The sequence below is a fragment of the Engystomops pustulosus genome, chromosome 5, assembly GCF_040894005.1.
Source record: "Engystomops pustulosus chromosome 5, aEngPut4.maternal, whole genome shotgun sequence".
Classification (NCBI taxonomy): Eukaryota; Metazoa; Chordata; class Amphibia; order Anura; family Leptodactylidae; genus Engystomops; species Engystomops pustulosus.
The window spans coordinates 162,003,370-162,029,475 of record NC_092415.1 but is presented as its reverse complement, the minus strand read 5'-3'; the positions used below and the strand labels follow the sequence as shown (position 1 = coordinate 162,029,475).

Genomic DNA, 26,106 nt, shown 5'->3' with positions numbered 1-26,106 from the left:
ACTGCTCATCTCTAGCAGCCAGCATTGTCCACAATCAGGTATGCATGACCAGCATCACCACCCATGCGTGGTCAGGGGTGGCCTGGGGCGTCATCCATAGTCTGGAAGGGGTTGCTGGGGGTCATCTATGGTCTGGACATAGGGAGTCTTGGGCATCAGCCATGGTCTGGATGGGGGTGAGGGGTCTGGGGTGTCAGCCATGGTCTGGACAGGGGTGAGGGAGGTCTACGGTGTGAGCCAAGGTCTGGACAGGGGGCTGGGGTGTCAGCTGAGGTGTAGACATGGGGGATCTGGGGTGTCAGATGAGGTCTGGATAGGGGGGGGGGGGATCTTTTGCCCTATTATTTAATGCATGATTTGAAATTAATACAATTGTCTATTTAAGCACACAAAACACTGGCTGCAATCATATGCATGCATAAATGAATGATTGCAGGCAGAATTTATTTATATGCATTACTGAAAATTTCATACTCCTCCTCGCCTAAAAATACTCCTCAAAAATGGTGAGAGGAGTATTATTACCCTTCTGGAAAAATGTTAGTGCGACCTCTGGTTCTAATATTTTAAATGGATCGTGTAGGATGCATGTGCACCACTTAAACACCTGCAGGCTCTTATACCTGGCTCCATCCGCCAGACCTTGGACGCATGATAAACACCAAAAATAAGGTGGATCACAAACAGTGCACGTCATGATCATATATTGCAAAAAATAGACTTTATTAATGATCGCCCACAACACCCTTCTGTCGAGTACTACATGAGGCGCATGGTCCGACTTTAGTGCCCCTTTCAGTACAGAATATTGGCCCACATTTATCAAAAATAGAGTAAACTGCAATAGGTGTCGTTTTCCTGTGTAGTGTGCAGTTTCATGAATTGCAGAATTTTGTGTAGTTTTAGGCATAGTGCATCTGTCGTGGGCACTTCTTAAATACATGTGCAAGCAGCTTGCACATTCTTTCCCGTGCAAAGGCTTAAATAAATGTGGGCCTTTGTGTAGAGTATAGTGTAGCCACAACACAAATGTGTCATGGACGGTTTAAAAAGAATGTGCCAAGTCAGACAGAAAACTGGCGCAGGGGCTTTAATAAATGTTGGTGCATTCTGTCGGAGCAGTGCAGGGGGCGCCAAATTCATGAGAACGAGCACCACAATTCATGAATCTGGCGCCCCCTGCACCTAGTGCAGTTTTTACTGATTTTGATAAACGTGGGCCAGTGATTACAGACTGTAAAACTTTGGATACCTGTAAGAAATGTATTCTCAATAAAGAGTCTCACGTGATGGCGGTTCCTTGCAACCCTGACTGTGTGTCTACTATATGGTGGTGTAGACCACGGACCCATGCACAGTGAAGCGGAGGTGTACTGCCTGGGCTTCAAAGGAGAACATTGGACATGTCACTTCTCATCTGTTCTTGTGTATTAGGGATTTCTGCGTGTGTGTGAACACAGGCACAACTGGCTCAATACGTGTGTGTGTGTGTGTGTATATATACAGGCGGTCCCCTACTTAAGAACACCTGACTAACATACGACCCCTAGTTACAAACGGACCTCTGGATGGTGGCAATTTACTGTACTTTAGCCTTGGGCTACAATAAACAGCTATAACAGTTATCAGAGGTGTCTGTAATTAAGCTTTATTGATAATCCTGGTTCTAATGACAATCCAACATTTTTAAAATTCAATTGTCACAGAGACCAAAAAAAATTTGGCTGGGGGTTGCAATGATGAAGTATACAGTTCTAACTTACATACAAATTCAACTTAAGAACAAACCAACAGACCCTATCTTGTATGTAACCCGGGGACTGCCTGCCTGTATGTATGTATGTATATGTGTATGTGTGTGTGTATGTATGTGTGATATATATATATACACATACACATACATACACACACACACTCACACACTCACACTCACTCACCGGCCACTTTATTAGGTACACCTGTCCAACTGCTCGTTAACACTTAATTTCTAATCAGCCAATCACATGGCGGCAACTCAGTGCATTTAGGCATGTAGACATGGTCAAGACAATCTCCTGCAGTTTAAACCGTGCATCAGTATGGGGAAGAAAGGTGATTTGAGTGCCTTTGAACGTGGCATGGTTGTTGGTGCCAGAAGGGCTGGTCTGAGTATTTCAGAAACTGCTGATCTACTGGGATTTTCACCCACAACCATCTCTAGGGTTTACAGAGAATGGTCCGAAAAAGAAAAAACATCCAGTCAGCGACAGTTCTGTGGGCGGAAATGCCTTGTTGATGCCAGAGGTCAGAGGAGAATGGGCAGACTGGTTCGAGCTGATAGAAAGGCAACAGTGACTCAAATCGCCACCTGTTACAACCAAGGTAGGCAGAAGAGCATCTCTGAACGCACAGTACGTCGAACTTTGAGGCAGATGGGCTACAGCAGCAGAAGACCACACCGGGTGCCACTCCTTTCAGCTAAGAAGAGGAAACTGAGGCTACAATTTGCACAAGCTCATCGAAATTGGACAGTAGAAGATTGGAAAAACGTTGCCTGGTCTGATGAGTCTCGATTTGTGCTGCGACATTCGGATGGTAGGGTCAGAATTTGGCGTCAACAACATGAAAGCATGGATCCATCCTGCCTTGTATCAACGGTTCAGGCTGGTGGTGGTGGTGTCATCATGGTGTGGGGAATATTTTCTTGGCACTCTTTGGGCCCCTTGGTACCAATTGAGCATCGTTGCAACGCCACAGCCTACCTGAGTATTGTTACTGACCATGTCCATCCCTTTATGACCACAATGTACCCAACATCTGATGGCTACTTTCAGCAGTATAATGCTCCATGTCATAAAGCTGGGATCATCTCAGACTGGTTTCTTGAACATGACAATGAGTTCACTGTGCTCAAATGGCCTCCACAGTCAACAGATCTCAATCCAATAGAGCATCTTTGGGATGTGGTGGAACGGGAGATTCGCATCATGGATGTGCAGCCGCCAAATCTGCGGCAGCTGTGTGATGCCATCATGTCAATATGGACCAAAATCTCTGAGGAATGCTTCCAGCACCTTGTTGAATCTATGCCACGAAGAATTGAGGCAGTTCTGAAGGCAAAAGGGGGTCCAACCCGTTACTATCATGGTGTACCTAATAAAGTGGCCGGTGAGTGTATATAATATATGCAGTCCCCGGGTTACGTACATGGTCGGTTCTGTAGGTTTGTTCTTAAATTGAATTTGTATGTAAATCGGAACTATATATTTTATCATTGTATTCCCAGGCAGAATTACTTTTTGTCTCTGTGACAATTGGATTTTAAAAATGTTGGGTTGTCTTAAGAACTAGGATTATCAATAAAGCTTAATTACAGACACCTCAGGCTACAATTACCAGATATAACAGTTATGAAAGGCTAAAGTACAGTAAAATACCAAAATCCACAGGTCTGTTTGTAACTAGGGGTCGTCTGTAAGTTGGGTGTTCTTAAGTAGCGGACCGCCTGTATATATATATAATGGATAAATGGTCGCACGACAGCTTCCTTTTTTTAAAAAAAGAAAGGTTAAAAAGAAGTCATATATGAGACATATTAATGACTACCCCATATCAAATGTCACTACTACTCTTCTTTTACAAATGTATGTTATTGTATCACCTTATCCTGACTCCATTAAGAACGTTTAAAAAAAAGATAATAGCAACCTTGATTTTCGGGGAAATTCTGTCACTCTGCAGTGGTCATTTTCGTCCTATAAATTGTGCTTTCCCTTAAACTACCCCCGATGTGTTGGAGAGACAGGCATCTCCTTATCTTATCTCAGTGATGCCTGAAGATATTATTTTCTTTTCTCATCACTGGAATACTTGTGGCAGCAGTTTGTGGTTGCTGTAGGCAATCTAACCCTTGAGTATTATTACTTCAGGTCTCTCTTAGTGGAGAACATGGTTGTTTTCTGCTCTTGGGCGAGTCATGGTTAATATCAGTGGGAGTTGGAGAGATGGCTGATCCTGCTCTCTTACTGATGTGAAGTGCGCTGGTTTCTCCTGTTGAGAATATCAGATAACACTCTATCATGACTTTTATATCAAGTGCCTGACATTGAAATGATGATAAAGCTTTACATATAGAATATAACACCTTTGAAATGCCCATTACTTAAAGGGAAATGCCAGTTTGAAGGTTATACATTAGTCTGCATACCGAGCTATAAAATTATTATGTTAATATTTTTTTTTTGTCCCGGTCACAATTGGATTTTTACATTTTTTTGCTGTAATGGGAACAAGGATTACCAATACAACTTAATTACAGACCCTAACCCTAACCCGTACAGCTGATCATTGCAGCCTGAGACTGAAGTAAAGCATCCAGAGATCTTCACCAGAGGTCACAGTGGCTACAGGGGTCCGTCTGTAAGTCGAGTGTCCTTAACAAGGGGGCTGCCTGTATTCACCTAATGTCAAATTGGGTGAATAAAGGACACTCCTTAACTTGTGCCAAACAAACTGAATGTCCATTCCTCATTTAGTTTTTTTTATTTCAGATTTCTGTCAATTCTTTTCTATTTTTGGCTCTAAAAGAACATTCGATATTATGTATTCTCCACCATTTTTCCATTAGTACAATATAGCCACTATTTATATAGGCCTAATTGGTGCCGTCAGTCCCTTTCGGTCCTAAACTACTAATATGCAAGTTTCGGTCTCTGGCAGCAGTAGATGATGTATTACAGTGAATTGAGCATGTGTTATATTTCTGATGGGTTATCATATCACCGTTATTCTTGCAAATTTTTAATACACATAAGCGCAGTGTTGGCCAAACTTCTGGCAGGACTAAATTTTAATGGGCCTTTTCAAATTATCCCTATGTAAGGGAAAGACTTTTAGAGCATTAGTGGATTATAGTATAGATAATATAGGAGGATTAGGCAGTAACCTGGGGCTCATGGCCACCCAAACCAAATTTTATACTGATAAGAGCTTCCACTCATGGAATCCTTGTACATCTGTTCCTGATCATACTACGGATACACACAAGAGCCATTTCAGGACCTTTTAAGGTCCTCTGAGGGTCCTGATAACGCAGATTGAAAGCAGGCAGAAAGGACACATCCTTCATTCTCCAAGAAGCTGATTTTGGTACTATATGTAGGAAATGATTCCAGACTTGTAGGGGCTATAATATTCATACAGCCCAGGGCCCATGGTGGTCTTAATTTGCTCCTGGTTTAGAGTATGTTGTGCTTCAATGGAAATTACTCACTGGAACAGCTATAAATCTTCAGTATCTGCACCTGCACATATGGCTGAATGACTGCAGAAATTACTCAGCAGTATTTCTGCAAGCAATAGAACCCAGCTGAAACTTGTATTTCTCAGCTCAAATCCCACATCGGGATCCACAGGAGATGAATGACAATTCTGATGCAGGTTTTTGTCCACAGTTTGTGAGAGGGATTAGGTTAAATCACATATACCGTATATACTCGTGTATAAGCTGAGTTTTTCAGCACAAAAAATGTGCTGAAAAACGTCCCCTCGGCTTATACACGAGTCTATAACAAAAAAAATTACTCACTTAAAAAAAAAATAAACTTAAATACTCACCCTCCGATGTCAGCGCGACTTACCGATGTCCCCGATGTCAGCGCGTCCCGTCTTCTTTCTTCTCCGCGGTTCCTCTTCCCTCTTCTATCTTCCGGCATGGAGGCGGCCATGGTTTCTTAGTGGCCGCGCATACTATGACGTCAGCAGCGGCCGCGTCATAGTATGCGCATGCTAGAAGAAAACATGGCCGCGTCCATGCCGGAAGAGAGAAGAGGAGCCGCGGAGAAGAAAGAAGACGGGACGCGCTGACATCGGGAACATCGGTAAGTCGCGCCGACATCGGGGAGCTGCGTATATAAGTTTATTTTTTTAAGGGCCGTGGGAGCAGGCTGGCTGTATACTACTAGGGGCTTGCTGTATACTACTAGGGGCTTGCTGTATACTACTAGGGGCTTGCTGTATACTACTAGGGGCTTGCTGTATACTACTAGGGGCTTGCTGTATACTACTAGGGGCTTGCTGTATACTACTAGGGGCTTGCTGTATACTACTAGGGGCTTGCTGTATACTACTAGGGGCTTGCTGTATACTACTAGGAGCTTGCTGTATACTACTAGGAGCTTGCTGTATACTACTAGGGGCTTGCTGTATACTACTAGGGGCTTGCTGTATACTACTAGGGGCTTGCTGTATACTACTAGGGGGCTGCTGTATACTACTAGGGGGCTGCTGTATACTACTAGGGGGCTGCTAAATACTACATGGGGGCTGGCAGGCTGTATACTACTGGGGGGGTTTGACCAATGCATTTCCCACCCTCGGCTTATACTCGAGTCAGTAGTTTTTCCCAGTTTTTGGGAGTAAAATTAGGGGTCTCGGCTTGTACTCGGGTCAGCTTATACTCGAGTATATACGGTACTACACTGCTACTGTATTACATTGCCGATTTTCCACAAGGAAATTCCATAACAATACAGATTGTTTGTTGGTGCCCAGAAAGTGTTGACACAGTAGAAGACAAAGCCACCGTCTTGTAGGATCGGTGGATTATTGGTTTGATGGGGCTGGCTGCTTTGTGTTTAGCAGTATTTATATTGTATGCTTTAGCAAACATTGCAAGTGAAACTGACATTTCTTTACATTTTATTAGGTGACATTTCGGACAAGAATCTACCACTGCAACATTAACAGCCAAGGAGTCATCTGCCTGGATATCCTAAAAGACAACTGGAGCCCGGCACTAACCATTTCTAAAGTTCTCCTCTCCATCTGCTCGCTGCTCACAGACTGTAACCCTGGTAAGATTTTTTTTTGTTAGCTTATGTGTAGCCTCCTTTTCTAATTGATTTTACTATTAAGTCACTGAAACAGCGGAAGTTATTCTGAATATAATGTTTGATGGTGGCCATTCAGTCTGGTAGATAGCAGCTTTCTGTTTTTCAAATGCAGAATTTACCCTTGGAGGTTTCCATATAAAATACAGAGGCTACACAACAGAAAGTTCCATCACATTTAAAGGGTTTGTCTGATTTTGATGTTGATCTTTAAAAGGTCTTTTTGGGAAATTTACGAAACTCCCTAATAATTGAGAATACAGATCAGGAATCAGAGAAATGATGCTGACTACTAGTCTCCATCCATAAATGCTGAATTTAGGAGAGAATGGTTCCCTGCAGCAAAGCTTCTGCAAGCAGATTTTTATCTAGCAACATTTTTTAAGATTATTATCACCACTCCAAACCACTGTTCTATGATAAAACATGTGACCTGATGGAGTACATTTTACAAAGAGGATAACAATCTGATCAGTGTGGTCCGACTGATGGGAGCCCCCCAAAACACTCTTGTCAGTTATTGAATGGAATGATAGGTTGAGCATGTGTCCTGCTATGGTTGTGCAAGAAATTGATAAACGCTGTGCTTGGCAATTTGCTACGCTCCAATAGTATTGAAGGGTAGGAAAGGCGCATGCAAGGCGTGCTGCTTTGTTCGATTAGTGAAAACTGTACCCCCGTTCTCATGAACAGTGGTGGTCTGTTCTCGTGATAACGGGTGTCCCAGCAGATCATCACTTATCACTTTTCTATCCCCTATACGGTGGATACGGGATAACAAACAACGTCGTTACAACCCCTTTCATTTTTTCAAACTTTGCTGGTAAACCATTCTTTGTGGTTTGTGGTAATGTTCTGCGGTAGCTCCTTCTGTAAGATGGCTGTCAGACGATAGCACTGTGAAACGGAATGAAAGTGCATCGGGGGTGAGCCCACGGTCAATCACATATTCATTTCTATGTAAATGCATGCGATAGGCAGTCAGCACCCGGTGTCTTGCATTTAGACAATACAAGACACTGGGTGCTGGTTGCCGATCACGTGTGTTGCATAGAAACGCGGATGAGATGGGCCATCGTCTGACAGCACCCTTAGAGGCTTAGCATTTGAAGATCTCCCCCTTTCTTGTTGAAGAGTTGGTCTCCATTTCTCTGTGTAAGACGGGCATGCAGTGTTATACAGAGGACAGCTGGGTGCGCCTGGAAATGTCATGTTCACTCTCACTAACCACTTTACCATCAAATCAAAAAGATGCAAAGCTCTTGGATTGGCACCCCCACAGCTTTGCACCTTGCTTGACATTATATTAATGACTCCCAGAGGCCGAAATATGAAACTTTAGACTCCATAGATTTACAGGGGCTATAATAATGAATTCACCATTGCAATGTTGACAGTCCTTGTCCTAATTTGGCCAATTATCTGCCCCTGTGAAGAGCCAACTAATGATCAAATACACATTTGTCAGCTGATCGCTACTACCCTGTTTTTCTTCAAATAGGACAGTGTCTTATATTAATTTTTACTCCTAACGAGGCACTAGGTCTTATTTTCAGGGGATGTCAAATTTTTCCATGAACAAAAAATCACATTTATTGTTGAACAACAAAATCAACATTTATTAATATACTGTAGTCATGTCATTAGATACATCGACGTAACCTTATGTATTCCATCAAGAATTTTCATGAACAACAAATTATGGTACATTTAATATCTATTAGAATCATTGGCCCCAATCTCTAATGTATAGCATTAGTACTTTCCTTCAATGACCCCTTCTTGTATTGCATTTGTCACAACCTCCTCCAGCATCGAAATCATCTACTGATACTACTGTATGGCACGGGAAGGGGGGGGGGGGGGGGGTAGTTGTAGCTATGACTGACTCTAGGTCTTATTTTCAGGGTAGCTCTTATATTTGGAAGTCTTATTTTCAGGGGTGTCTTATTTTCGGGGGAAACTGGTATTATGCAATCCTAAAATTAATTTCTTTCAGCAAGACATCTCATTTAGACAAAAGAAGGGATGAAAAGTAATGAACAGTTTAATGGGAATGAGCAATTACATTTATGATTTTCCCCAATACAGATTTACCTTATATACTCGAGTATAAGCCTAGTTTTTCAGCACAAAATTTTTGCTCAAAAACCCTAACTCGGCTTATACTCGAGTCAACTAAAAACATAAAGACAAAACTCACCTTTCTGACGTCACCCATAGGTCCTCTTCTGTCTGAGACAGTCTGAGACAGAAGAGGACCTATGGGGGATGTCGGAAAGATGAGTACAGTGTTATTTTTTTTCCTACTACAGGGGCTGGGCAGGCTGTATGCTACAGGGGTTGGGCAGGCTGTATGCTACAGGGGCTGGCAGACTATATACTGGGAGGCTGTAACCAATGCATTTCCCACCCTCGGCTTATACTCGAGTCAATAGGTTTTCCCAGTTTTTTGTGTTGAAATTAGGGGTCTCGGCTTATACTCGGGTCGGCTTATACTCGAGTATATACGGTATATCAGACTTTGCTAAAGGTTGACTAGTTTTATTGTAAACAGCGCTCCATCCTGCCCAAAATCAGCAGTATATATGGACTTAGCTCTGTACACACAGTGAGAGCATGAAATCTTGAGGCACAGAAGTAGATTATTGAATGAGCTTGTTTCCCATGACAGGTCGTCTTTAAAATTGTGAATATTACAGCAAAATGCTGGGATAATCCAGACAGATAATCTCCCTGTGAGAACAAGGACCTCCTGAACAATAATTAAAATAAGAGCGCTCTATTGTAATAGCTCTGCGAGGAGAGCTGGACATCATAAGATTATAGCACGCAGGCTTGTCTCCTTGGATATGAACATGTACCTGTATAATTATATTCAGCTCCAGTAATATGATAAAAGACTCACGGGAGATATATTATTATGTTTACATTTTTATCTCGGAGAAGCCGTAGCCCTGGATAGGAGACATTTCTACATCTCAATTCACTCCAGAGGTCGGCTTTTACGTGACTATCCTAAATTCATTTTATGTTTATTTGCCTCGTGCCCTTGAATTGTAACACAAAACCAATGACATGAGGTTGAGACATCAGATCGGAGCACAGATAAAACACAAGCGTTGACCCTTTACAGATTGTGGAGCTGTGGGACATTGTAGTACGGCCATTACCATATGAATGGGCCCTGCTTTATCTCATCTAATTGCTTTCTTTCAGTAGCTTTTACATGGGCCTCCAAGTGAAGCCGCAGCTTTTGTTTTTGCTTCACAGAGAAGTTACTGCTTTAAAGTTTTCCTCTAACAAGTGAAAAAGTCAATTAAGTGATTTTTGTTCATCTTGGCAAAGTTTATTTTGCCGTTGAACAAACAATTGGAGACGTGTGAAAACTCAAATCTACAAAGGAAAATGGTAACAACCAATTTCTAGACTTCATTATTTCTGCTGCCGGTTCCATATTTCAACGATATTGCAACGATCTATGGTCAACACAACGTAACATTATTCTCCACAGTCACGTAACAAAGTAAATCTACTGAGCTTTACAGATCATGGTAACAATGGGAAGAGGACACTTTCAAATAGAAATTCGGTCTGAGCTCAACTTCTTCCAATAGAATATCCTTTTTACCGTGAATAAAGTCCGTACTTAATCCAGAAGGTCTTTCTATTTCACAAAACCAATAGGAAATTATGAGGATCGAATCACTCTATGTTCACACTCCTGCGTTTTTCGTCCTTCTCCAAACGTGCTTTCAATGATTATCAAATTTTGGATAATGCCCCATCCGAAAATCGATGTTTTATTACACTGGAAAGATTTGAGCGGACATAGTACAGGTAACTCCGGCCTCGGGCTGACATACTTGACGTGGTTTCCGGACTTTTAATACTGAATGCAAACTTTTAATATGTTTGTGAATATATTTTTAATAAAATATGTCATAACTAAGTCATTTCTTACCGGAGTTACCTGCGCTATGTCCGCTCAAATCTTTCCAGTGTCATAAAACATCGGTGCTCAGGGTTGGGAGTTATCTAATCATCGAAAGCATAAAGAAGTGGTGAAGTATGAAAAACGCAGGAGTGTGAACATAGAGTGATTTCATCCTCACTATTTCCTATTGGTTTCGTGAAATAGAAAGAACTTCTGGATTAAAGGAAACCTACCACTTACAAGTGGTAGGTTTAGACACATATACATGGCACCTGCTCAGGGTGAGCTGGTGCCAGAGCATATTTTTGTTAGGGGAACAAAGCCCCTATCGCCGTTTTATAAGTTATATTAACTTGTAACTCGGCACACCGCACTTGGGCACGGCGCACCATGCGTGTGCCCGTGCGTGCGCCGGATTCTAACAGGGAAACAGGCCGTGCTAAGTTGCGCAGGCGCGCGTGTGCCGGAGAGATCGGTGACGTTACCGGCTCTCCAGCACTTTAGAATCCGGCGCACGCACGGGCACGCGCATGGTGCGCCATGCCCAAGTGCGGTGCGCCGAGTTATAAGTTAATATAACTTATAAAACGGCTATAGGGGCTTTGTTCCCCTAACAAAAATATGCTCTGGCACCAGCTCACCCTGAGCTGGTGCCATGTATATGTGTCTAAACCTACCACTTGTAAGTGGTAGGTTTCCTTTAAGTACTGACTTTATTCACGGTAAAAAGGATATTCTATTGGAAGAAGTTGAGCTCAGACCGAATTTCTATTTTAAAGTACTTGTTTGGCGAAGAGTGGGACTCTCGCTATTTTGTGGGTCGGGAGCTCCTTCATCTTAGGTCAGCTGTGTGTTCCTACCTTGATTTTACTGTACAGAAAGAGGACCCTGCTCACAAGAGCTTACAATCTTTAAGATTCTCTTTTCTTCAAATTTTTCTGTCCTAAGCTTTCAGTCATGCTTATTACACCTACTAAAACCATTAATTCTAACTACAGCACTCCTCCGCCATTGCACCACAATTTATCCATAAATTTATTGAACAGAGGGAAAACACAACATAGAATTTTAAGAAAAGAAAATCTTAAAGATGGTAAGCGCTAGCGAGCAGGGTCCTCTAACTATTGTTATTACTATGTAACAAAACTTCCTGTCAAATTTTTCCTGCATTTGTATACCATGTATACCAGTGATGGGCAACCTTTTGAGCTTGGTGTGTCAAAATTCGCCAAAAAACCGAGCATAATTCGTGTGGTGTGTCACCTTGACAAAAAAAAACATATTTTTGTGATATTTATAGTTTAAATAACAAATATGTATACTATTTAACTAGGGTACTTTAACCGTGGATTGTCTGATTGATCCTACCATGTACTGCCATACAATCAGACAGGTGTGAAATTGCTTAGTAACCTGCAAACTTTCAGTCATGAAAGTTCACAGGTTATAGCGAGGGCGCAGGCACCGCTGTCCGCATTTCCTTCATGCCCTCTTGGCATGGAGAAGGTGTGCGGAGCAAAATAATCGCAATGTCCGGTGATTTGCAAGGCGTTGCGATTATTTCAGGGCTTGTACGTCACAAAACTGACACACAAGCCCTGATGACGGTCTTCTATCATACAGTGCACTGACCTTACTCACTGTATGATGGGAGTGGTTGTCCTCCCTCATCCCTGCTCTGGAGCTAGTCAGTGTAGAGGTGGCAGCTGCTGGGACATCACACAAGGCAGCAGCAATGTGGCATCTGACTGTGTTGCCATCCTACCCCCACCACAACTATCAGGAGCTGCAGAGGAGCCTCCTGGGTGTATGGCCCGGTCACCTCTCCTGCTGTGCCCTGTGCTGACTGGAGACACTAGGCACAGCTCACACATGGGGAGTGGCCGGCCCAGGGGAGGAGGAGGAGGGGGGAGTGCTGGAAGCTCAGTGCAATCTCTCAGCCTCCCGGCTACTGCACCTGATCATGTAGAATGAAACTTAACTCTCAGGCAGCCACGTGTCAGTGAAAATGGCTAGGTGTGTCAGCACTGACACGCGTGTCATAGGTTAGCCATCACTGATGTATACCATGTTCTTTAAAGCGCTGCAGATTAATTTATGTGTGTAATGGCGCACATCCTCCATTCTTTGGTGTGACAGGTCGGGTGGCCAGACCCTCTGACACTCTGGGCCCTGTAGCTGCTGCTATGGCTTCTACTCCTGTAGTTAAGCCCCTAAATAGAGATGATTTAATGTAAATCAATGGCTTTAGTAGGATAGGTCATCAATATCAGCTAAGTAGTGAGCTCCATACCCTATTTAGTGGCTTTACTTGGCTATTGCAATACAGCTTCTATACATTTGACCCGAATCGTAGCTGCAATAACCTTGCATAACCACTATGCAGCGCATGGAGCTTGCTCTCTGCAGTGTGTATTGTGAGCTCAGTGCCAGGTGAGCCCCTTCTTTACAAAATCTAGTCTCTAAGTTCTATAAACCCCAGTTAAACTGCATACAGTTTTCAGCTGATCATATAAATATTAATATTATAGAATCTGACATTGTATCTGGTAGATGTCTGCTGTGACTACTGGGGGAATAGGTGGAACCATGACACCGTTTCTAACTATTTGAGAAGAGATGTCAAATAGGGCCCTTTCAAAGGGGCCTTTGTAAATTTAAGGCCTCTTGCACACAACTGTGTGTGCATAACAGATTGCAAACAGTGAAAAGTGACCCTCCCGTTTTCGCCCTCTTGCGGCAGACAAGCGCCTGCTCTACAGTTTATGAAAACGTTTCGGTGAAACCTGGTGCATGTACCATGCCTCGACGCACCTTGACCGCACACAATAGAAGTCAATGGGGACCGCAAATTAGCTGCCATTTTTCAGTTCAGGGCCTGGTGGTGGGCCTTGTGTTTTACATCTGTGTAATAGAGGGTCAAAATCTCAACAAATATTTAAGGCTAGACTCCAGGGCTGAGGGGGTTTTATGAATTAACATTAAACATTACTAATATGACACTCAAAGTTGTGGTTTTCTTTTTACAGTACCTCCAGTTATTGCATATGTCATTTTATTTCATAGGAAAACTTTAGAAATTGCACAATAATCACTATATACGAGGTGGTGGGTGTCAGAAGAGATCCTAATGTGGTAATTATCAGATAAAAACCCATCCAGTTTAATACAATTATGGAAATCTATTTAATAATTAGCATAAGAGGCTTTCACCCTGCAATCTCAGGCACTTTCCTGAGACCTGGCAAACATGGAACAGCCAAGCGCAGCTCTTAAAGAGTTTTTAAGTATTTGCTGTAAGTAAATTGTGCCTAAGGGTAAAATACACATTAACAAGTTGACTTGATTAAATATTAATTGATTTTATGCAATATCTTCAAACCTCACTGCAGCTTAGGTTTAGATATTCACTGACTTGTCCACATGGCTGGCAGTCTGGTAGTCACGGTTCAGTCCTAGTGCTGGTCTATGGGAAATGCCCTTTTAATTGTTAAATTATGAGATAAAGAGCAATATTAATGGTATACTGTATTTTGCTTAGTGCCTGTAGGACCTGTAGGGGCCTTTTCTCTATGCAATCTCTGAGGTTGTCCCAGTTCAGGCCCTGCATGTGCTATAACATGGAGCGTTCCATGCAGTGCCAGCATAATTGATGAGATTTCACCACATCTCACCCACATGTTGCGAGACCCAATGTGCAAATGAATGCAAATGTTTATACACGCACAGCAGCATGGTGGCTCATTGGGTAGCACTACAGCCTTGCAGCGCTGCACCCTGGGATTAAGTCCCATCCAGGTCAACATCTGCAAAGAGTTTGTATGTTCTTTCTGTGGTTGTATGGGTTTCTTCCCACACTCCAAAACATACTGGTGGGTTGATTAGATTGTGAGCCCCATGGGGACAGGGACTGATTTGACAAGTTCTGTGCAGCGCTGCATAATCTGTGTGCACTATATAAATAATAAAGGAATACAATACAAATATTGAGGGAATGAATGATACATTACTTTTAATATAGATTTGCATGAAAGCAAATATTATAGAACAGGAAAGTGGGTATTTGTTTATCCAGATTGATAACCCCTTCCAGACGATGTCCTTTTTAATTTTTTGCATTTCTGTTTTTTGCTCCCCTTCTTCAAAATTCCTTTTTTTTTTTTACTGTTCCGTGAAGGTAGCTTTATAAGGACTTGTTTTCTGCGTCATAAATTGTACTTCCTATTGGCAGTATTTAAAGGGGTATTCCAGGAATCAGCATAATTCATATACAAATCGGTACTCAAAATATAAGCTCATGTGTAATTAGTTGTTATTTTAAAATTTTGTTCCCCTTAGCAGAAAATACGGGTGACATAGACTGTAATGAAGAATTAAAATGCTACCGGCCCTTTAATCAGTCCGTTAATTTCCTGCGCGCGGTCCGTCGCAGAAAAGAAGATGGCCGCTGGTCACATGTCCACATCACATGTCCTGTACCTGCCTGGGGAGGTCATGTGATCACCACTACGTTTGGCTGTAGTCGGTTGGTTGCAGTGCATCCAGTATGACCAGTGTTGTGGTGATGGCAGTTACACATCATTACTATGGTAACAGAGCAAGAAAACCTGTTACATCATCACTGTTAGCAGAGCATAAGTGGTAGGAGGAGTTACTGAGAATTAAAGGATCATGGAACTTGTAGTTTCCAGTGGCGGCCATCTTAGTGATAACTCCACCTACTTTAGAGAGGCCATAAATTTTGTAAATCATAAATTCATATTATTTTAGCTCCGTTTTGTGACTAATAACATTGACTATTGTTGTATTCATTTATTTATATCATCATGGGTTTTTGTGTCAGACGTTCATATTCCCGGAATACCCCTTTAACTTTCCATGCTCTTTACTGGGATACGGAAAAAATAATTCCAAATGAAGTGACCTTGATGACAAAATGCTTTTGCGCCATTTACCTATTGGCTCTGTTTTTACAGCTTTCACTTTACAGCGCTCCAAATGACGCCTCCCCTTTTGTCCTTTGGGTTGGTGCAATAACCGGGATACTACATTTATAACAGTTTTATCAGGATTTAAATAATATAAAAGCTTTTGTACAAAAAAATGTTCTGGTGCTAATAATTTTTTCATTTTTTTTTCATTTCATCTCCACTTTGGTTGTATGGAGCTGCGTAAAGCATCATTTTTTGCAGGATGTGATGTCGTTTATAGTGTTACCACACCACAGTACGACTCTTCGATTACCTTTTATTTCAAATTTTATGAGTTTCTGACATTTGGGCGCTATGTTCTGTTACAGAAATCGCCAGGAACAACCATTTTTATAGTGATACCTAATATGTTTATGATTTTTATTGTTTATTCTATTTTACTTTTTTAAATTTAATTTCTTTTTACCCTGGGAGGCTGATCGATCCTACCATATAATGCCATACTACAGTATAGCTGTATATGGCACTTTCGCAGCGGCATATTGTAACAGATCTAATAAAATTGTAACATATCCTGTGCAGACTCCAGACTGGAGCAATGATCACAACCAAGATGGCGGATTCAATGCTCTGCCGGCTGATACATACCTGCGGGTGTTAATGGTGGGTGTTTGCTGCAATATGCAGTAAACACCTGGTTTGTATGGAGAGGGCTCACTGGGAGTCTTGCATTCTTCGGTGCAGAGACGTTAACTGTTATCAACTTTCCTCCACAATTGAGTGTCCTCTTAGTTTCAGCATATTTAGTAAGCATATAAAATAAAAGCATTTTCATTAATCATACAGCAATATTTCACACTGGCGACCCTGGCGCTTGGTATATCAATTCCCTCCTGTGGGGCTACACCAGCCGACATTTCATGGCCATTGCTGACTATTTTCCCTCATTTGACTTGCACTTCATTATGATTATATGCAGTAGGTGCTGTCCCTGGTACCATGTGCTGCTCAGATATGTGGAAACCTTGAAGGACACTCATTAACTGCTCTGTTACACATCTAATGATGGCTCAGGAAACCCAAGGTGATTACAGAATACTGAATTGGAAATGTTGTGTTACCTCTGTGATGCTATTATTTCCTTCTGATACATCAGCTGCTGCCTTTACGGATGTAAATATTTGACAACTACTGCTCCGCAATAAAACACATGTAAAATGATGACAGTATTGATCTGAGGATTGATAGATTTGACCTAACCGAAGAGTGATTATTCTCTTACTAGTTGGAGGGGGGGGGTGCATTGTAGGGCAATGATAAAGCGGCTAATATGTGCCATTTAAAAGTTGGTTTCTCGCCGTTGAAGTCACTTCTTACATAGCAGATTTCTCTTGTTCCGCTTCACTTATATGTTGTTAAGAAGGTGGAAGTCTAATACTGAATAGCAAAGTCTACGTCGTACGCTGACTACTCCACAACATATGATTACGATTTATGTGCTTTAATTATATATAAGTAAGGAGAAGAAATCACAGCACCAGGGGCTCACATGGAGTAGTGCAGTTTAAATACCTTGTATCAAATTGGGTGGAAGTGATGAGGTGTCTCCTTGCTCCACATTAGTAACTATTATTGCTACTGTGTAGATCATTAGAAAATTAACTTTAAGTGCTACAGGAGGCATCACCAGAGCCTCTCTGGGCTCCATGGGCTCTGGCTATTACACCTCCTCACCCCCCAAAGCACTTATCCCCCTTCCTCCCTGTTCCTTCTGCCAGATATCTAGCAGCTTGCGCAGAGTATTAGCACTCCAACAGAGGGAAGGGGAACACGGCCAAAACAAGAATGTCCTCGCAGGCGGCAACAATGGGAGAACCACACAGACTTGGTTTCAAGTGAAACTTTGGAGGATAAGAGTTTGAATTTGTAGTCGCCCCCACAAAAACGCACTACAGGCTGATCCAACTTTGATGTAATGTAAAACAAGCTACAATGAGGCTCAGTAGTGTGTGTTGTGTGTGGCCTCCACATGCCTGCATGACCTCCCTACAACGCCTTGGAAAACTGCGCAAGGGGCTCAGGTAGTGCAGCTCATCCAGGATGGCAGTGGCCAAAAGGTTTGCTGTGTCTGTTAGCGTAGTGTCCAGAGGCTGAAGACACTACCAGGATGCAGGCCAGTACACCAGGAGATGTGGAAGGGGGCATAGGAGGGCAATAACTAATCAGCATGACCACTACTTCTGCCTTTGTGCAAGGAGGAACAGGAGGAGCACTGCCCGAGCCCTGCAAAATGACCTCCAGCAGCCACAAATGTGCATATGTCTGCACAAATGGTTAAAATCCAACTCCATGAGGATGGTATTAGGGCCCAACATCCTCAAATAAGGCCTGTTCCACACTTGCGAGTGTGATGCGATGAACTTGCATCACACTTGCAACGCATGCTGCCGGGATCGCAGCTGTGAACTCGCATCACACTCGCAACGCATGCTGTCGGGATCGCCGGGCCCGAACGCTGCACACCGGGAGTGAACTCAGCATGTCCGTTCATTCCCGGTGTGCAGCGTTTGGGCCCGGCGATCCCGTCAGCATGCGTTGCGAGTGTGATGCGAGTTCATCGCATCACACTCGCAAGTGTGGAATGGGCCTGAGGCTTGTGTTCACAGCCCAACACAGTGCAGGATGCTTGACATCTGCCAGAGGACATCAGGATTGGCAACATCATGTCTTACACCATTCACCAATGTCATATTGCACCACAGACTGTCCAGGAGTTGGGGGGTGCTTTAGTCCAGGTCTGGGAGGAGAACCTTAAGAAGTCCATCTGCAACCTCATCAGGAGCATGCCGGGGCATTGTAGGGAGGTCATACAGGCACAATGAGGCCTCACGCAATACTGAGCCTCATTTTGATTTCCATTGATAATTTTTTTGTAAAGAACAAAGTATTTAATGAGAATATTTCATTCATTCAGATCTAGGATGTGTTATTTGAGTGTTTCCTTTATATTTTAAGCAATGTAAATACACATATATTCACACACACACATAAAAAGCTGTTAAATAGAAGGCCACAATTGCCACCCTGTTCATAACACAAAAGGGGAACCATTTAAAAAAAAAAATTGCTAGTTTAAATTAAAAAAATGTATACATGGAAAAAAATCCCATATGGAAAAAAGTCTTCTGATCTGTCGTCTCTACTCTTTATCCAGAATTAAAAGAAAAATAGCGCAAGCGGCACAATTATTTCTGTATAAGGCCATCTTGCAACCAATTGCCGAAACGTGTCTTATGGTCATTACAGATGTATTTAGTACCAATTCCCACCTATGTTAGATTTGTTTTAGTAATTGAATGGAATAGTTTAGGAATGGAAGTAATGGCTCCCATCCAATTTTCCGCTCCAATAACAGAAGAGGTGCAAACGGACACTAACGGAAGCCACTAAAAGTACATTGAAATACATGGACTTTTAACAAATGTGTTATACTTCTGTTATTATCGTTTTAGTGATGAATCTTATAAGGTGAGAACTGGGCCTTACTTGTAACCAGTAACCTGGAGATGCCACGTAGTAAATGAGTTTATTTCTAGATCTATTACTCGTAATACCCTGCAAAAGAGGTTCAACCCTCAAGAATGAAAGATGAGATAATGAATTCATATAAAAAAAAAATCAAACTTTATTGAACACATATCTAAAATACACATGCAATACACATTTTTATATGTGTTCAATAAAGTTTGATTTTTTTTTATATGAATTTATTATCTCATCTTTCATTCTTGAAGGTTGAACCTCTTTTGTAGTGTATTATTGTTTGTTTTGTAGGTTTGGTCCCAGTTTCTTCTTTTTTCGTATATATCAACAAGTGTTGTTTTATTTGATCATACTATTACTCGTAATGTCTATTACATCAATACTTTCCTTCTCTCTTGCAGCTGATCCTCTTGTGGGAAGTATCGCCACTCAGTACATGACCAACAGAGCCGAGCATGACAGAATGGCCAGACAGTGGACCAAGAGATACGCCACATAGGATTTGTTACAGTGGACCTGAGCAAGCACATTCACTAAGTGCATCAATAGCTCCTTTGTTTTGTTAGGTTTTTTTTTTCAATTTTTTTTTTACATTTTGTGACAAAATACTGTATGCCCTTTTTATCAAGACTTTGTTAACTTGAATTGCCCTCAAAATATATGGGGATTTTAGTTTCTGTGTAAGAATTGTTGAATATGTGATAGTATAGAGCTTTGTTTGAAAGCCTTGTATCGATATTTGTGTTTTTATTTTCAATTGTTTTTATTAGAAAGATGGGGAACTATAATTTAAATTTCAGTTACCTCCTCTCTATATTTGCTTAATGTTAGACTTGATTTAAATTTTTTTTTGTATTTTTTTTTTACCTAAAGTCTTTCATGGAGGGTGCATGCTCTGGGCAGAGTGTTTTATATTATTGCCATTTGACAGAAAGAATCACTGTGCATAAATATGCTGTGTTTACCCACTAAGGACTTTCTATATGAACAAAAAGGGGTATTTTGGGCTATTTAAAATTGCTTGTAAATTACTTGAGCAGGATGTGAAGCGGTCGATGTACACTTGTTTTATGAAACACTCAATAAAAACACTGCAAAATATGCATATTTCCTGGAAAAGCCACGTTGTACTCAACTTACAGTGAAACTGGAGGCCTGCAAGCAGAGGTCTTAAATGGAAACTTTAGGAAATAAAAGGTGTTTTTGTTTCTGTAATATTTTTTTCATTGTCATACAACCCAGTAAGAATAAAAATGACAGATGTATTTGTTTTATGAAAGGTCATTCAGTCATCTTATGATCTTCCAGGAGATTTATTTTTATTCTTATTGAACAGTTGTAATAAATTGATCTAATACAGCTATTAACCAAACACATTTTCCAATTTTAGAAGTAAAATATGTTTATTTTTTTTAATTTATATTCTGTGAAGTTTACAATTGTGAACTCCTATACCAAAAATGGCTACCGCAGTCTCCCAAAAAGTCTATGGTAGGTCATTGTCTTAGGCTGCAGGTAATGGCAGAAGATATTAAATTTCCTGGTGTCCTATGTCCTAAGGAGTAACTTATTTTTACAAAGCTAGCAAGCAGTTAACTGATTTAACAGTTTACTGATGGTAGATGTGTCCTAGTAAGAAGTTCCTCAGGACTTTTTATTATAACTCAATATCCCACAATTGCGGAAATATAGAGTTTTAAAAGTTATGTTAATAACTCTGGACTGCTCAGGCTATGTCACTGGAGCACCTCAGGGAGCCTAGTATTTTAAAGTATGCACACCCCATGTAGCGCTACCAGCCCCTCCCATTACCTATCCATGCGCTCTCGGGGGAGGGGGCGGAGCCGCTAGCGCTACAGGCGAGTGCATACATTAAAATACTAGGCTCCCTGAGGCTCTTGGGTGACATATTCTGAGCACCCCAGGCTAATTTGTACAACTTTTATAACTCTGTTCTCTGGGATATAGAGTTATAATAAGAGAAGTTCTGAGAAACTCTGTTCCTAGGAAACTGATGGTAGATGTCCTTTGAGTACATGTAGTTCTGTGTTGCAGAAAGAAATGCCTTTATAGACCGTCACTTTCTCTGGCCACAGCCAGTATTCCATATGAGAGGAAAAAGGCTTGGCACGGCTCACCCATCCCACGTATGTTTCATCCCACGTATGTTTCATCCCACGTATGTTTCACAGACTTCCCTATTCTTCAGAAGAGGCATGATTGGATTACATGGAAGCAATTCCACTGAAAAGAGAAAGGATTTTCCGGCAGTGAGGTCACCAAGACTAAGGGAAAAGTAACGCCTGAAACCGCAGTTTTCTTCTGAGTGGTTGGATATGTCTTTTTATACTTATATTCAATAAAACTACAAAATTTTAACCACAGTACCAGGAAATCCTTTGTCTTTTCAGTGGAATTCCACTTGTGCCCAGCACTTGGGATCAGATGTCATTTGTTTATTGCTATGCTGACCTGGTGTTTTAGACATTGTAAACTTACAACTAGGCCGTTTTACATTGCAGATTTATCACAGAGTCTTATGCTGGATGGTAAATAGGGCACATTGCGAAAATTTGCGGTTGGCTTTGTCTGTGACAATTTTTGGAGCAGCTGAAACCCACCCCATTTCAGCAGGCCAAACCCTTTAAAGCTGCCTTCAGTTTCTAAAATAATTAGACAAAATGGCTTCATCATTCTGGTACAATTTAAAGTTAGGAAATTAGATAAAATTAAAAAAATTGCAATACAAATTACATACTACAGCAGATTTGTCTATTCCATTCTAGCAACAACTCTGGTATCCCTCCCCAATCTTTCTCTTGTTCTGCAGCCTGCCATGCACATATAGGAGGGAATTTAAGCATATCAGGCATATGATTAAGGCCATGTCCCCCGTGTCCCGGCTGAAACATCAACAGGCCTAGTCCATCCGCCAGGCGGCTAAACTGATGGGCAAGACTATGCCAGAAAATCTTGTGTAGAAGGACTGATAAATTACCCCCATAATCACTGTATTCGGTCCCCTGTATGCCGGTGATTGGCTGTAGTAGTCCCCTGTGCATGGACTAAGGGAAGGGCTAGAAGGTTGGAGAAGTGTTTAAACTAGAGACCCGGGGGGAGGGCAACTACACTTGTGCAGGGCAAATAGACAGTGTAGATAGAGAGCTAGGAAGAGTCATAGTCCATGGGGGAGGAAGGGGGGCTGGAATGAGATTGGGGAATAAGGACAAAAGGAATACGGACAGGGAAAACCATATAAAGTGTATGTACACAAATGCCAGAAGCCTCACAAACAAAATGGAGGAACTGGAACTCTTGATGTTGGAGCGGAAATATGATATAGTGGGTATCAGCGAGACATGGCTGGACAGTAGCTATGACTGGGCTGTTACTATAGATGGTTATAGTCTTTTTAGAAAGGATCGTATAAATAAAAAAGGGGGAGGGGTTTGTTTATATGTGAATTCTTGCCTCAAGCCTGGCTTACGAGATCACATTTGCATTTGCGTTACTGATGTCGAGTCCCTATGGGTGGAGATAAGGGGAGGGAAAAAGAATAATAAAATATTACTAGGGGTTTTGACTGATATTGACTGGGGGGCAGAAACATGCAGGTCCTTCAAAGGTAGCAGGTTCTTGTCAACAACAAAAGACAATTACCTGTCGCAAATAGTCCTGGAGCCAACAAGAGGGGGGGCACTGCTGGACCTTATCCTAACCAACAGACCTGATAGGGTATCAAAACTACAGGTTGAGGGGAACCTGGGGAATAGTGATCATAATATCATTGATTTTGTACTACGGTTTACTAAGAACGTTAGGGAAGGGGCAACCAACACTCTAAACTTCAGGAGGGCAAATTTTCAGCAACTAAGGGAAAACCTTAAAGGCATAGACTGGGATAATGTTCTCAAAGACAAAAGACCCCCCCCCCCCCCCCCCCAAAAAAAAAAATGGGAATTTTTCTCATATATTCTGAAAAAGTCATGTGAGAAACACATACCTTATGGGAAAAAGCATAAGAGGAACAAGAAACAGCCAATGTGGCTAACTAGTCTTGTAAGGAAAGCAATAAGCGAGAAAGATAAGGCGTTTAAGGTGCTGAAACGTGAAGGTAGCGATGAGGCATTACAGGATTATAGAGAGAAAAATAAATCCTGTAAAAGGCAGATAAAGGCCGCAAAAATAGAGACTGAGAGAAATATTGCCAGGGAGAGCAAAAATAATCCGAAATTATTTTTCAAGTATATAAATGATAAGAAACGAAAAACAGAGAGTGTGGGTCCCCTTAGAAATAACATGGGGGTCCTGGTGGAAGGAGATGAGGAAAGGGCCAATCTACTGAATGTCGCCTTCTCAACTGTCTTTACCCAGGAAAATCCCCTGGTGGAAGACACAATGAGGAATAATGTAAATTATTTTTGGAATGTCAACAGTTTAACCCAGGAAGAGGTACGGCGCCGCCTCGCAAGCACTAAGATAGATAAATCACCGGGGCCAGATGGCATACACCCCCGGGTTCTGCATGAACTATGTACCGTGATAGACAGACCGTTATTTTTAATATTTGAAGATTCACTGAGGACTGGTTATGTTCCACAGGACTGGTGCATAGCAAATGTGGTACCAATATACAAAAAAGGATCAAATAGCGATCCTGGAAACTACGGACCCGTGAGTCTAACTGCTGTGGTGGGGAAAATATTTGAGGGGTTTGTTAGAGATGCTATCCTGGAGTATCTCACTGTGCACAACCTTATAACCCAGCATCAGCATGGGTTTATGAGAGATCGGTCCTGTCAGACTAATCTGATTGGTTTCTACAAGGAGGTAAGTTCAAGACTGGATCTGGGGGACGCTGTGGATGTTGTATATCTGGACTTTTCAAAGGCATTTGACATCGTGCCACATAAAAGGTTGGTATATAAAATGAGACTGCTGGGAATAGGAGAAAATCTGTGTATTTGGGTAAGTAATTGGCTTAGTGATAGAAAACAGAGAGTCGTCATTAATGGCACATTCTCAGATTGGGTTGAGGTTACTAGTGGAGTGCCACAGGGGTCAGTATTGGGGCCACTTCTTTTTAATATTTTTTATTAATGACCTTGTAGTGGGTTTACACAGTCAAGTTTCAATATTTGCAGATGATACTAAGCTGTGTAAAGTAATAAATACTGAGGTCGATAGTTTAGCATTACAGAGGGATTTGTGGAAGCTTGAGGAGTGGGCAGAGAAATGGTTGATGAGATTTAATGTAGATAAATGTAAAGTTATGCACTTGGGCCATGGAAACAAAAAGTATAATTATGTTCTAAACGGTCAATTCCTTGATAAAACTGGAGCTGAAAAGGACTTGGGGGTATTGGTGGATGGTAAACTTAATTTTAGTGACCAGAGCCAGGCGGCTGCTGCCAAAGCAAATAAAATTATTGGATGTATCAAGAGAGGAATAGATTCTCATGATAAAGACATAGTTTTGCCCTTATACAAATCGCTGGTCAGACCACACATGGAATATTGTGTACAGTTTATAAAAGGATATAGTAGAGCTGGAACGGGTGCAGAGGAGAGCAACCAGGATTATTAGGGGAATGGAGGGATTAGAATACAATGACAGATTACAAAATTTGGGATTATTGAGTTTAGAAAAAAGACGACTGAGGGGAGACCTCATTACAATGTACAAATACCTGAACGGACAGTACAAGGATCTCTCCAAAGATCTTTTTATACCTAGGCCTGTGACCAGGACAAGGCGGCATCCTCTACGCCTACAAATACCTGACCGGACAGTACAAGGATCTCTCCAAAGATCTTTTTATACCTAGGCCTGTGACCAGGACAAGGGGGCATCCTCTACGCCTAGAGGATAGGCGATTTTACCATCACCATAGACAAAGGTTCTTTACTGTAAGAGCAGTGAGACTATGGAACTCTCTGCCGCAGGAGGTTGTTATGGCGGACTCTATGTACAAATTCAAGAGAGGCCTGGATACCTTTCTGGAGAGAAAAAATATCACAGGTTATGGGGATAAAACATTTATTTAATTCTTAAAGGTTGGACGCGATGGACTTGCGTCTTTTTCCAGCCTTATATACTATGATACTATGAAGGGGGATACCGCCACAGGAGAATGACAACTAAGTGCTGGGTGTTATTGCAATATGTCATAACATTCTCCTACATTTTTCTAAATCCTGGACAGCCTAACCCTATAATAAAACCTCAAGTAACTCACACATTCTGAAGACATTTATTAAAGGCTGGAAAAGACTAAGCTTCAGAAATATTTAATTAGCATTTTTCTTCCTAGGCTTCCAGAAACATATGTAAATATAATTCCAAGCTCTCAGCATAGACTCGTGCTGATCCATAGCTCATCATCATTATGAATACATAATACATTTGTGCCACTTAGGATTGCTTCATTAATGGGATTATTATGATGATGATTATTTTGTCTTTTGTTATTTTTTATTTATGAGGTAGCAGCATATTATTAAAGGAGAACAACCATCTATCGCATTAAAGCTGCTTGTTGTATAAAGTTATGTAAATTCTTGCCATTAGCTTTTAGAGGTGGAAATGAAAGACATTTTTGGGTATAATGAATTGTCTCACACACAACAAGTGCAATCTATCTAGCGGAGCTGCTGAGGATAGCCAGGTAAGCCACGTGTACATATCACAGTGGGAATTTGCATTTGAAAGACCGATGGAGAAGAATTATTCTCCCTTTTTCCACTAATTTCACTATAGACATTTTTAATTTCCATGGCTCATATTTTGATTTAGATGCCTGAAAGGGATTGGTCAGTTTATAAA

The 26,106-nt window shown here is 41.5% G+C and overlaps 1 protein-coding gene across 4 annotated transcripts in view; it reads left to right on the top strand.

Moving 5' to 3' along the window:
- The window catches only part of LOC140133441 (ubiquitin-conjugating enzyme E2 E2), a 183,458-nt gene extending 163,077 nt beyond the window's left edge, over positions 1 to 20,381 (top strand). For all 4 annotated transcript variants that reach the window (XM_072153635.1, XM_072153636.1, XM_072153632.1 and 1 more), the window contains 2 exons: positions 6,686 to 6,833; positions 19,682 to 20,381. In XM_072153635.1, coding sequence (XP_072009736.1) covers positions 6,686 to 6,833; positions 19,682 to 19,779 — 246 coding nt within the window. In that variant the 3' untranslated portion in view covers positions 19,780 to 20,381. The remainder of the gene's footprint in view (positions 1 to 6,685; positions 6,834 to 19,681) is intronic.
- Positions 20,382 to 26,106: the final 5,725 nt, after the last annotated feature.